This window comes from Gavialis gangeticus, unplaced genomic scaffold, assembly GCF_001723915.1.
Source record: "Gavialis gangeticus isolate Ggan-Ray unplaced genomic scaffold, GavGan_comp1, whole genome shotgun sequence".
Classification (NCBI taxonomy): domain Eukaryota; kingdom Metazoa; phylum Chordata; order Crocodylia; family Gavialidae; genus Gavialis; species Gavialis gangeticus.
In genome coordinates, this window is record NW_017729033.1 from 45,243,411 (window position 1) to 45,256,524 (window position 13,114).

At 45.2% G+C, this 13,114-nt stretch overlaps 1 protein-coding gene across 2 annotated transcripts in view; it reads left to right on the top strand.

Moving 5' to 3' along the window:
• Nucleotides 1–477: 477 nt before the first annotated feature.
• The window catches only part of PI4K2B (phosphatidylinositol 4-kinase type 2 beta), a 51,384-nt gene continuing 38,747 nt past the window's right edge, over nucleotides 478–13,114 (top strand). The window contains exons 1-2 of one of the 2 annotated variants that reach the window (XM_019526137.1): nucleotides 478–787; nucleotides 4,209–4,357. In XM_019526137.1, coding sequence (XP_019381682.1) covers nucleotides 517–787; nucleotides 4,209–4,357 — 420 coding nt within the window. In that variant the 5' untranslated portion in view covers nucleotides 478–516. Of the gene's footprint in view, nucleotides 788–3,327; nucleotides 3,510–4,208; nucleotides 4,358–13,114 lie in introns of those variants that run through there. The other variant, XM_019526138.1, reaches the window with a different exon arrangement.

Here is a 13,114-nt window from a genome sequence, read left to right on the forward strand (position 1 = left end):
AGGCTGGTGATCAGACTTCAGCGACTTGGGAGTCTCCTGACAACACCTTGCTGGAGCCAACACACGGGCCACAAATCCGCTAGGTAGCTCACTTTGCACACTGACAGCTAAGAAAAGGTGTTTTCTGGTTTTAAATGGGGTGGGATGGGACTTTAGAGACTGCTGGGTCAGATGCTCTGATGAACGGGTCATACGTAATAATATAGAATACATCATATGGCCTCATAATAGAATATTCCAGCTCTTAATTTCTATGATTAAATATGATATGATATTATACATTAAGGGATAATATAATATAATATAATGCGATGGGATAAAGACTCGGCGCCTAGCAGGCAGAGCCAGAACAGGACATGGTGCCGCGGTGCCATGAGCAGCCTCCCTGCGCCACTGGCCCTTTAATTCAGGTGAGCGTTGGCACGGAGCCCTGGCCCCGCCCCCCGGGGACACGCATGCGCGGTGCGGCCGCTGGGAGCCTCTGGCGCTATGGGCGGACGCTGAGTGGCGGCGCCCATGGCGGAGCGGCGCGCGGAGGAGCCGGACGACCGGCTGCTGTTCTCGGAGCCGGGGCTGGGGCCTGAGGCGCAGAACGCGGCCCCGTGGCCGGGCACACGGGCGGCGCCGGGCGGGGCCGTGCGGCTGCGGGACGGTGGTGGCGGCGAGGAGGAGGAGGATACGGGCCCTGAAGGGGACGGCGAGGAGGAGCCGCTGCTGGGCGCGTCCCCCGGCGGCCGTAGCCGGGGCTCCGGGGCCGCCTGGGACAGGGACGCCCGCTGCGCCGCAGGTACCGCCCCTGCCTCAGCCCGGGCAGCTGCTCGCAGCGGTAGCTCCTGCCTGAAGTTGCTTCATAAGGGGCCCTTGTGCCGCCGCCAGCTGTTTGGGGCTTCGCCCCTCTCGGAGCCCGTCCCAGCTCTCTGTGCGGACCTGCTAGGGGGCTCGCGGGCAGGTCTTCCCCCTGCTCTTTTCAGCTCCTCTGGACGCTTGGCTGGTCTTGGCGTCTTTCACTTGGGGCCCCAGCAAGGTGCATCAGCTAAAAAAGCCCTTTAGTTGCTGCCCCTCCTCTGTGCCTGGCTGCTCCAGTTGGTCATGAGTGACCTGCTCAGGACCCTACCCAAGGTAGTTATGCCAGGACAGTGGCAAGGTTAATTGTGGTTACGTGGGGAGCAGTGGTGGGTTAGTTGCCACCCCTGTGACAATGCTGCCACCTCTCTTTCCCATCACTAAATTGCAAGCCATGTGGGGAGCCCCACAGGCTGAATGACTTGGCTCTGTTGCTCAGATTTGCCCTGCAGACCCATCACTGAATGAAGGTATTCTTCTCCAACGTGTCACACTTGACACTTGCTGACTCTCTGATTCCCTATAAATAGTCAATGCATCTGCAACATGTACTGTTCTGTATGTTTCTATTTGTCACGAGCGTCTGAAGAACGTGGTTCAGTAAGCAACGTGATGAGACTTTGTCCTGGTTCTCTTTCCCATCTTCCCAAATAGGGAATTTGAATTTGTATGGTTTTATTGGTTTTTTCTTTAAGATGTTTGTGCTGCTCAATTTTTATGTTAGAAAGCAGGTTTAAAAAGTTCAGAATCTGAACTTAGAATGGAAGACAATGAAGTTTGTGATGGTTGCTCATTCTGTAATCTAGAGGCAACCCCTCAATGTCTACGCAAACAAATGTTATGCTTATGGCTTTATCCAGATCTTTATCCTTCATCCTTAAGTCCGTATCATCATATGCTGTAAGGCAGGGCTGGGGACCCCACGTAGTCTGGGCTGCAGTCTTGGGAACCACACATAGCACAGGCCGCAGACCTGGAGGTCACTTGCTGCATGGAAATGGCTCTCCAGCTTGCCCTGCTGCATGTGCAGCAGTACTCTCCTTGCTTTCTGGCTTTGGGCACTGATCACATGTTTTGGGGGAAGCCGGGCTCCTTCCTCTTATGTGCAGAATGAGCAACCTGGCCCCCTTGCTGCGCTTGGAGCTTGGGCACCCCAGCCCCCTCCCCTTGCACTGCTCCAGCCCCAGTAGCAGGGAAGGGAGCCCAAAGAACCTGGCATGGCAGGAGCAACAGAGGCAGGTGGGGGGCATGGCAGGAGGGACAGTGGCAGGTGGGGGGTAGGGTGGGAATGGCAACTGAACAGGAGCCCTGCCTTAAGAATAAGTGCTGAGGCCTTGAATCTGCTGTGTACAACTTTGTAGTACACTTCCCTTCCCCATCCCCCCATTCCTCATGATCACACATTGAGCACAAGGTATGATCATACTTAGCTCTGATTTCACTGCACAGTGTATAACAGGCAAATTCATACTGCTGAGCTGTGTGATGTGGTGTTTATCCTGGGGGAAGGATGAGCTCAGAAAAAGGGTGAGAACTGCTGAAAGGTCTCATTTCCTGTAGAAAATTGAATTCATGTTTTTTTTTCATAAAGCAGTTCAGTAATCTGTAACAGGCTTGGATATAGTCCTGTGGATAGCTGATGTCAAGCAAAAATACTGTTTTGATACTTTTTGTTCATTTCAGTAATGTTTTAAAGATATTTAAAACAAAGTTATACCCAAAGTATGATGAGGATCAGCATACTACAACAGATGCTCTCAGAATGCCCAGCAGACACTACTAGTTGGTGGTCCCTGGAGAACGGGCTGCTATTGATCCTGCCTTTTTGTTGTTCCTTGATAAGTTTGCATTAGAAGACATAGATGTATTGTTTCTCTCACTTTTTAGTATCCTAAAAACCCCTAAAAACTGCTGAACCACCTAGAGGATGTTTCCTCATTAGTGGAAATGGAGGTGGGCTGTGAAATCATGAGAAGACTGGGAGTGTTTTTGAGTAAAAGCTTGTTTGCACTTGGAGTTATTCAGAGACAGTTTTTCTCAATGCATCGATGCATTGAGAATTAGTATTACAAAAAGGCTGCTTTTCTACAGCTTTAGGTAACCACGCTTAAACTGAAACAAGGCATGCTTTAATCTGGAATAGGTGTCCACGTATGGTGGTGTTTGAGAGTAACCTTTTCTAAACAACTTCTTATGCAGACGAGCCCAAATTTCTTTGCTAAATGGCTACAACCTTTTCTACACAGATAAAGTTAGTGATTTTAACTTCAATACAAAAATGTGGAAAGTTTGTCAAATACGATTTCAGAGCTTTCAATAAAAACATTTGCGAGTATATAAACAGCAATAAAATTAAAATCATGGCATTTTTTGTGGTGCAACTTTGTACAAATACGAACAAGTTCTGTGGCCTGGCTGTCGCTACAAAATTTCTTTTGGCAGAACTCCAGTTCTGTTGTCAGTTTTGTGCATTCACACTTTCAGGCAACAGAAACCCCCTTTATGCCACTGGAACTATTTTACCCTTGCTGAGTGGAGTAAGGCTTCTGCAGTTAGTTCTGGCAATACAGCTGTTGAGTGGAACTGCATAAACTGTCAGAAGTGTGTGCAGGTGGATGCTGGTTGGTACTAGTGGCTGTTGCTAGAAATCCTGTTAACAGAGGCAGGTAAATCTAGTCATAGCTTGTGTTAAGTAATATGCAAAGAATTCTCATGATTAGTCCATTTGAATGCTTTAAAGCTTGAATATTAACTAGAAATAATTAGGCCATTGAAGCCAGCTGCCAATTGTCTGCCTAATAAGTGATTGGTGAGCAGCATTATAGCATCTGAAACTGTGGAAGAACTTACCAAGAATATTAGGCAAACCTGTTAAATAGGGAGTATCCTCAATAATTTTCAGTGCTTTTAAAAAATGCTTTACTTTCCACTACCTTTATGTCCATCTTTAGCCAGGTAGACAACTAGGTTCATAGAAATGATCAATAAAAGCTTTAGGCTTTTAGTTAACTTATGTTCTTACAGATCTGTTTTTGAAGCGTATATGACTCGCGTTTTATTCTTAATATATTTCCCTGTATGTACAACTCCTGAGCAAAGCAAACATTTTTATGATGAGCTCAGATCGATTGACAGAAACTTGACTTGGCATTTTACTTTTTTTTAGACATTTTCTTGAAACCAGTAAGAAAACTCCCACTGATGTAAAGGGGTGTTGCCCATTGGCATCAAAAGGTATCACCTTTTGATCTCCAAGGAGTATTAGCGCCTTCTTCCTGCTTAACTTTTACTAGTTTTATTTTATATTTATTGTTACTGTTCATTTAAATGGTTCTGTGGTACTTAGGATAATTTTTATTTTTCAGGAAGTACTGCAGAGATGAATTCATTTCTGGATGATCCAGAATTTGCTGAAATTATTTTGAGAGCAGAACAAGCTATAGAGTGTGCAGTTTTTCCGGAAAGAATCTCCCAAGGATCCAGTGGAAGTTATTTTGTGAAGGATGCAAAGGGGGTGAGTATATTATTCACAAATCAGACAGATAATAATCAATTTACTTTATTTGGAGAAGAGGAGCAATATGAAACTACCAAAACAACAGTTTATTTAAACAGCATGATGTTTAGTTTTATTTTGGTAATTTATGAACACTTCTGTGGGAATTGCTTTGATCAAGTGTTTTATCTCCTTGCTATGCCTAACAAGATATGGTAAACTGAAGAGCAGTCTTCTTTTAGAGCAGGGGTGGGCAATTATTTCGGCCTAAGGGCCACATAAGAAGTTTTATGGCAGGCTGGGTCAGTGTTCTCTACCCTGCCTGCCCCTCACTGCTTTCCCCCAAATACAACTTGCCAAAATTCCCTGTGGGGCTTCGGGTGGGCAGGGAGCAGTGTTCCAGAGCAGGATCTTCTCTCTGCACACCCTGCCCTGTGGGGAGGTCAGGACAGGAGAGCTCACCCAGGCTGTGGCTGGCCCGTTTGGGGCTCCGTGTGGGGCCACGCCTTGCCTGGGGCAGGCCACAATGTGCTCCTGCCCGTGCCTGGCAGCCCTGGCCCGGGCCCCTGTCAGTGCAGCTTCTGATGGCTGCAGCTGCACTGGAACAGCCCCAACCAGGTGCTGCCCTGCTCCCCTCACCTCCAGCAGGAGCTGCCAGGCTGAAGTGTTCCCCCCACTGCCCAGAGTAGCGCAGCAGGGGCAGGAGCAGGAGGAGGAGCCACTGCTGGAGGTGAGGGGAACAGAGCAGCACTTCACCCGCTGTAGCCGCACTGGGAATAGCCCGCTGTAGCCGTACTGGGAATAGCCCTTCCTGAAGTTGTGCGCTGACAGAGGGCTGGGACTGCAGAAGTGTAGTGGAGGCTGTCCTGGTGGGACTTGGTTTATGTAGAGTGCTGCATGAGTAGCTATGGGCCGGATCCAGTCGGTTGGTGGGCTGTATTTTGGCCACCTCTGCTTTTAGAGTAATATTTATTCATTTTCTTTGGCTTACACCAAATAAAATATATAAGGATTAATAGCATACCCATTTTGTTAGAAAGGAGATAACAAATCCTTGCCCAAAATTTTTTTTTTTTTAAGTAACATTAGAATAACAGACATTCGGTGGGATAGCTGTTGTGACTGGAGCACTGTCATAGATGGGTGCAAACTGTTCAGGAAGGACAGGCAAGGAAGAAGAGCAGGAGTTGCACTTCATGAAAAAAAAACAGGCTATATGATTACTCAGAGCTCCAGTATAAAACTGGAGATAGGCCTGTTGAAAGTCTCTGGATTCAGGCTAGAAGGGAGAGCAACAAGGGTGATGTTGTAGTGGAGGTCTGCTATAGACCATCAGACCAGGAAGAAGTGGTGGATGAAGCTTTCTTCAGGCAGCAAATGGAAGTTTCAAAATCACATGCCCTGGTTCTCATGGGGAGCGTCAATCATCCTGGCATCTGCTAGGAGGTCAGTGCAGCAGAGCACAGGCAATCCAGGAAGTTTTTGGAGAGTGTTGGGGACAACTTCCTGGTGTGGCCAACTAGGGGCCATGCTCTTCTTGACCTGTCCCTCACAAACGGGGAAGAATTGGTGGGGAATGTAGTATGGCAACTTGGGCAGCGGTGACCACAAAATGATTGAGTTTAGGATCCTGAGGAAAGGAAAGATGGAGAGTAAGGACCTTCGCCTTCAGGAAAGAAGATTTTGACTCATTCACGGAACTCATGGGGAGGATCCCCTGGAAAGCCAAACTGAGGAGAGGAGTCCAGGAGAGCTGGCTCTACTTTAAAGAAGCCTTAGTGAGAGTGTAGGAGCAAACCATCCCGATCTACAGGAAGCCTAGCAAGTATAGCAGAAGACCAGCTTGGCTTAGCAGAGAACTCTTCAGTAAACAAAATCACTTTTCCAGTCATCCAGGACCTATCCTGATCACCATGAGTTTCAAAAATGATGACCAATGGCTCTGCAATCACATCAGCCAACTAAGCACTTCACTCATTTATTCAGCCCATACTTCCTTAGCTTGCCTGTGAGGAAGTTGTTGGGAGACCATATCAAAAGCCTTGCAAAAAATCAATGTACTTCACATCCACTGGTCTCCCCACATCCACAGAGCCAGTCACCTCATCATAGAAGGCAATGAGGTTGGTTAGGCGTGACTTGCCCTTGGTGAATCTATGTTGACTGTTCCTAATCATCATCTTCTCCAAGTGCTCAGAAATGGATTCTTTGGGAATCTGTTCCATGATTTTTCCAGGGACTGAGGTAAGGTTGACTGGTCTGTAGTTCCCTGGAACCTCCTTTTTCCCTTTCTTAAATATGGGCACTATCTTACCTTGTACAGCTTGTGTATCTGAATTCCCCCTCCCAGTTTTATTTTTTTTCATATGCAGAGTCCAGAACTACCTGGAGGAGTTGTGGAATCTCCGTCCCTGGAAACTTGCAAGACCTGGTTAGACAGACACTTAACTGGGATGATTTAGATGGGTGACACTTGAGATGGTTTAGCCAGGGATGATCCTACCTTGATCAGGGACTGGATTAGATGACTTTAAGGTCCCTTCCAGCCCTACTTTCCTATTATCCTATGACTAGGGATATACTTAATTCATGCTTATGTGACTTTTTTTTTTTATCATCCCTGAAAAGCTGGAGCCCCGTTGTTTGGGGGTGAGGGGGGGAGTGGCAAAGGCTTTGGAGAGAAGAAAGAGGATTTGCAAACAAGCTGCCAGCAGCCTTAATGCAGGGAGGAGGGGAGGGAGAAAGCAATTGTGTTTTCCTGGAGGGCTTTAAGTGAGCAGTGAGGGTGAACATTAGGAGATGATTACCTGAACTGCAAAGAAGGTAAACATCTGGCAGCTAGAAGCTGGTGTTAATTACATGCTTCCTGGTCTGGCTGCTGCCCCTTTCTCAGCACCTGGTTTGTTCCCACATGCTTCACTAGGGATTCATGAACTCTGGATGACCTGACTGCTCTTTAAAAGTGTGGTTCTGGTGTTCTAGTGGCCCTGTAAATACCTTGTAAATGTATTGTTAATACATGCCAAGTTTACCATGGTTCTGTATAAATATGCTTTACAGTGCTTTTTAAGTCTCCTGGTTTACTTTTAAATCATTGTTGTTTTGTGCTTTGTGTTTCCTAAATATTTTGTTGGTTCTCTGTGTTCTTGTGTTCCTGTGTCCCTATCACAGAAGTAGGCAGAGATTTTTCAAAAATCTGGCTTTTGTAGCCCTGCAATCTGTTTCTTGCAGGTTAGAGCTTTAATTGAGCAATTAGCCTGAACAATAGGAGGTAATTACTTGAACTGAAAAGAGTTAACATGGGTTTGAGCCTGTATTAATTACATGTTAATTACATGCTTCCCCATCTCAGGCTGTCTCTCTCTCAGCAGAGGGTGGGTTTTCCACCCCCCTCAGTCAGTCAGAGGCATGGGGGTGGGGGAAGCCATAAAAAATCACCATTGCTGTGAAGGGGCAATGAAAAAAGCAGCTGGCCCTGTGAATTGAGTACATCCATACCTATGACAGCATGCACATGTATGCAGTGTATTCTCATGTAGCATAGCTCCCAAGTAAGATATTCATTTTTTTCTTCTCACCATTTGGCCTTCCAAGACCAAAGATATTTCCAGAGTCATGGCTGACTGTAACATAGAGTAAGTCCTTCTGGAACTGTAGTGTCCAGGAAGTGTGTTCCAGGAGACGGCCTGGGTGTGTCAACAGGAGCTTCCTAGAATGATGGGACAGCAACAAGGCTGGGTCCAGATTCTTGTAAAGGCAGTAGCAAAACTGTTACTTATTTCCTGTAACTAGTTCTTTGTATAATCTTCCTGCAAATCAGGTGTGGCCAAACTGGGGCATTGGTACCACAAGTGGCACATGTAGCCTCTGTGTGGCCTGCCCAGATCAGGGAGGGGACGGGCAGCACGGTAGCAGATAAGACAGGGAGCAGAAAGCAAAGCAGCAGATAGGGCAGGGAGTACTGGAAAGGAAGAGCAGGCAGGATGCACAGGGTTTGGAGCAGAAAATAGAACAGAAGATCAGGTAGGGGTAGGATTGGAGTAACACTTTCCAGCTTAAGAAATGCACTGTGATTTTGGAGGGTTGTTTGTGGTGGGGAGAAGGTGTGCAGAATATGTTGTTTTAAATTATCTGACTTGGCCTACTCAACTTTCTGATGAAGAAGTCTTTCTTTCTCAATGTCTTTTCAAATAAGTTACTTTTCTAGTTCTAGTATTCTGAGTTTTGTGGGAAAGGCAAAGAGCAGTAACCACTACCAAAAACCCTTGAACCAAAATCAAAAGCCTCTTAAGCAAGCACAGAAATCCAAAGAATTTTGGAAGGTTCCAGAGCATTTAATTGGCTTCCTATGACCACTAGGTTCTCAGTCAGAGCTAGCTTTAGGAATTTGTTAATCCCAAAAATCCCTGATTGCAATGCATTGCCAAATACTTTACAGTGTGGCTACAGGATCAGGCTTTCAGTATACCTTCCAACATTGCTACATCCCAAGAAATATAGTTTGTATGGGTTCATGTGGGGATTGGCATTAACAAGCCATTTAATTAATAACTGCTATATTATACAATGTTAAAACTGATGCAGATTTCTTCGAGCTATGTGCTTTCAGTGAGATTTATTTTTGTATTGTTGAATGTGGTAGATCGAGCATGAAGCTATGTTGACTGATCTATCCTAAATCCAGATTTACCAGGACTTCAGATTAGTGAGAATGTAACTCATAGATTGTAGAGTCGGAAGGGACCACAAAGGATCATCGTGTCCAACCCCCTGCCCCTGGCAGGAAAGAGGACTGAGATCGGATGACCCCAGCTGGGTGACTATCTAGCCTCCTCTTGAAGACCTCCAAGTTAGGTGATAGTACCACCTCTCTTGAAAGTCCCTTCCAGATTCTGGCCCCCCCTACTGTAAAAAAAATTCTTCCTAATGCGTAACCTGAATCTACTCTCCACTAGTTTGCACCCATTATTCCTACTTACTCATAGGGATGCTCTGGTAAATAGCACATCTCCAATTCCCTGTTGTCCTCCCTTGATAAACTTACAGGCGGCTACAAGGTTTCCCCTCAGACGTCTCTTGTGAAGGCTGAAGAGATCCAGATCCCTCAACCTTCCCTCATAGGGTCTTTCATGGAGTCTACTAATCATGTGAGTGGCCCTCCTCTGAACTCTCTCCAGATTCTCCATGTCCCTCTTGAAGTGCAGTACCCAAAACTGGACACAGTACTCCAACTGCGACCTGACCAATACCACATAGAGGGGGAGCATCGCTTCCTTCGATCTTCTGGTCATGCATCTGCTAATGCATGACAAGGTGCGATTGGCTTTGTTACTCTGCTGGCTCATGTTTATCTTGGAGTCAGCTATGACTCCAAGATTCCTCTCAGCTGCTGAGCTGCTGAGGAGGTCATCCCCCAACCTATAGGTTTACTGGGGATCCCTCCTCCCTAGGTGGAGTACCTTGCATTTATCTTTGTTGAATTGCATCCTATTTCATTCTGCCCATTGATCCAGCCTGTCCAGATTGGCCTGTATATGCTCCCTGCCCTCTGGTGTTTTAACTTTGCCCCATAACTTGGTATCATCTGTGAACTTGGAGAGGGTGCTCTCTACATCCTTGTCCAAATCACTGATGAAGATATTGAATAACACCGGTCCAAGGACCGAAGCCTGCAGGACCCCACTCCCTACCTCCTTCCAGGCTGAGAATGACCCGTCCACTACCACTGTCTGGGTGCAGTCCCTAAGCCAGTTGGCCACCCACGTGACTGTGTAAGCATCCACTCCACAGCCTGCTAGCTTCCCTATGAGAATAGGTTGCGAAACTGTGTCAAAGGCCTTCTTAAAATCCAGGTAGATGACATCAGCCTCAGCTTCTGTGTCAAGGCAGTGTGTGACCTGGTCATATAAGGCTATAAGGTTCATCAGACAGGATCTACATGTGACGAACCCATGCTGGTTTCCTTTCAGCATCATTTCCCCTGCTGGGCCTTCACAAATGTGCTCTTTGATGATTTTTTCCAGTATTTTCCCAAGGATAGATGACTGACTGGCCTAAAGTTATCTGGCTCATCCCTCTTCCCCTTCTTAAAAATGGGCACCACACTGGCCCTTTTCCAGTCCTTAGATCTGGCCGGAGCACCATGAGTACTCAAACAGCTGTGCTGGTGGCTCAGCTATGACACTGGCCAGTTCCTTCAGCACTAGTGGATGGAAGTCATCTGGGCTGGCTGACTTGTACCCATCCAGCCCTTCCAAGTGCTCCTTTAAGTAAGTCAGCACTAACCTTTGGTGGTCTGGTGCCTTTTGGACATCTGTCTGTGTTCAAGGTGGGGGAATTGTCTTGGTCAGTACTTAGGAACACTGAAGCAAAGAACTCATTGAAGAGCTCCGCCTTTTTCCTTGTGTTGACCACCAACTGTCCTGATTTGTCCTGCAGGGGCCCTGTTACTCTGCACCTTCCTTTTGCTCACTATGTATCTGTAGAATGACTTTTTATTGTCTGTAATTGTTGTAGCCAGTCCTGACTTGGCCTGCCTAACTGATTCCCTGCAATAGCATGCCAGGGAGGTGTATCCTTCTTGCTGGCTGCCCCCTGTTTCCACTGCCTATAAATCTCTTCCTTTGCCCCCATTCCTTTCTGGAGTTCTCTGTTCAGCCAGGGGGGCTTTTTTATCCTCTTACCCCCTTTTCTGCATAAGGGGATAGACTCCTTTTGTGCCCCAAGGATCACTCCCTTGAGAAATCTCCATCCCTCTTGGACCCCCATTTGCTTGATGCTCTTGAGTTTCATCACCTCATTAACTAGCCTTCTAAGTTTATTGAAGTTGGCCCTTCTGAAGTCTAATACTTTAGCCTCATTGGATATTTTCCCACCCTTTGCCAGATAGTGAACTCTACCAAGTGGTGGTCACTATCTCCCAGGATACTGTGTACTCACAGGTTCCCCATGAGACCATCATGCATGTCAACTTTTTTTCTTTTTGTCTGCATGGCATTTTCTGATGGAAATAGATTTTTTGTTTTCAGACTTTGAAGATAGTTGCTGTATCTGCTCCCTACTGGAAAGACCCAGTGAAAGTCCTTTCTGTAGATGGTTTTTTTTTCCCCTTGGGTACCTAGAAATGCTGCTGTTTGGCTTGATGTGGAGATAAAGGAGGGAGTGGTGGTTAACCTTGGTGCTATTTCTTCTGTAGACAATCTGCTTTATTATGATTATTTTCATGTCAGTATTTATAGTTGTTTTGAATTTAACCATTTTTTAAAATCCACATGGTAGAGAGATGATATACCCTGTTTTGCTGCTTAGAATAGCCGCTGTAAACAGGTTTTTATAAATTTACTATTTTACATGTTTCCTGTGTATGAATTGTATATATCAAATATGAGGCAAAATGAAAGAACAAACTGTAGTGTACATTGAGGATATTATTTCTGCCAGGCACCTTGATTTTTAAATTCATGATTCCAGTAGTGATTTTTTTTTTTAATTGATAGGCTGGCAACATTAATTTACATTTATTTTAATCTATTTTTATTTATACTATTCCTCTTAGTACAGCCTCAAGGTCTTTGTACAGTTTTCTTTGCAGCATCTTTTTGGGAAGACTTTTATTTTCTATTTTGTTGTTACAAGTCAGGATATTTTATTTTACTCTAACTCAGTATCTAAGGTCAGAGTTCATTTTCCTTTTCTCTACACTCTCCCTCCCCCCAGATGCTCTCAAACCCAGTTTCAAACAAGCAACGGGGTGTTACACAATCCCACATCAATCTGGTTTGTTGAGTTGCTTTCTCCCTCTTCCCTACGGGTAGGGTGAATAAATCCTCTTCTTGTGTTGGGAAAGAAGCAATCGGATAAGTGTTCAGTTTCTTGTTCTGTGCTTTCCAAGTGTTTTAGCTTGTTGGAGTTGCATCATAGTCTTGCTAATGTGTTGCCAGGCAAGTCGTCTTCCTTTACTATTGGTAAGCTGAAAATATTTGTCTTACTTTCTTTGCGTTTCCAGAAGTGAAACTGTAAGGCACTGTGTTAAAACTACCATCATGCTTTTTTCAGTAGATCATGTCTGTGCTAAAATACTTAATGGGTAGGTAATGGTAGTGATATACAAGCCAAATCTGATTGTAGAACTGGGGAAAAATTGCTGGAAAACTATCTCTAATGTAACTTACTGTTGTGAATGAAAAAGTACTTGGATTGCTGTTTAAAATATTTTTATGAAACTCCTATGCATTGGGCATTGTATCATACAGAACAGATAAAGATACCCTGACTCTGAACTTTAAGTTTTCTGGAGTTTTAGAAGAGTTAGGAGCCCATAATCATTAGGTAATTTGTGAAGTCAGTAGAACCAGTATGGAGAGTGACATGGTTAGCAGACTCCAAACATTAAGCTGCAGATACAACCTGAAGAATTCTGTAAAATTGATCAACCCTGGAAAATTCTGTAAAATTAAGCAACACTGGTGCTTCACTCAAACTTTGGCAGACAAGGTTCTTTGGGTAGATGTGATGTCTTTTATTAGACCAACTAAATAGTTGGAAAAAATGTTCTTTGCAAGCTTTCAGGCACAAACACCCAGAGAGATGCAAATGAGGCTAGAGTTGTTGTTGTGGCATGTGGTACTTTTGACATGTAGGCTGATAACGTACCCTGTGAATAGCATGCATTTTAATACCATTTTGACTATAATCTAATCTTAGTTACATAGTTCACTACCTGTCATCAGTGCAACTTCATTGCACACTTAAGTTTAAAGCATGATTTCTCAGAAT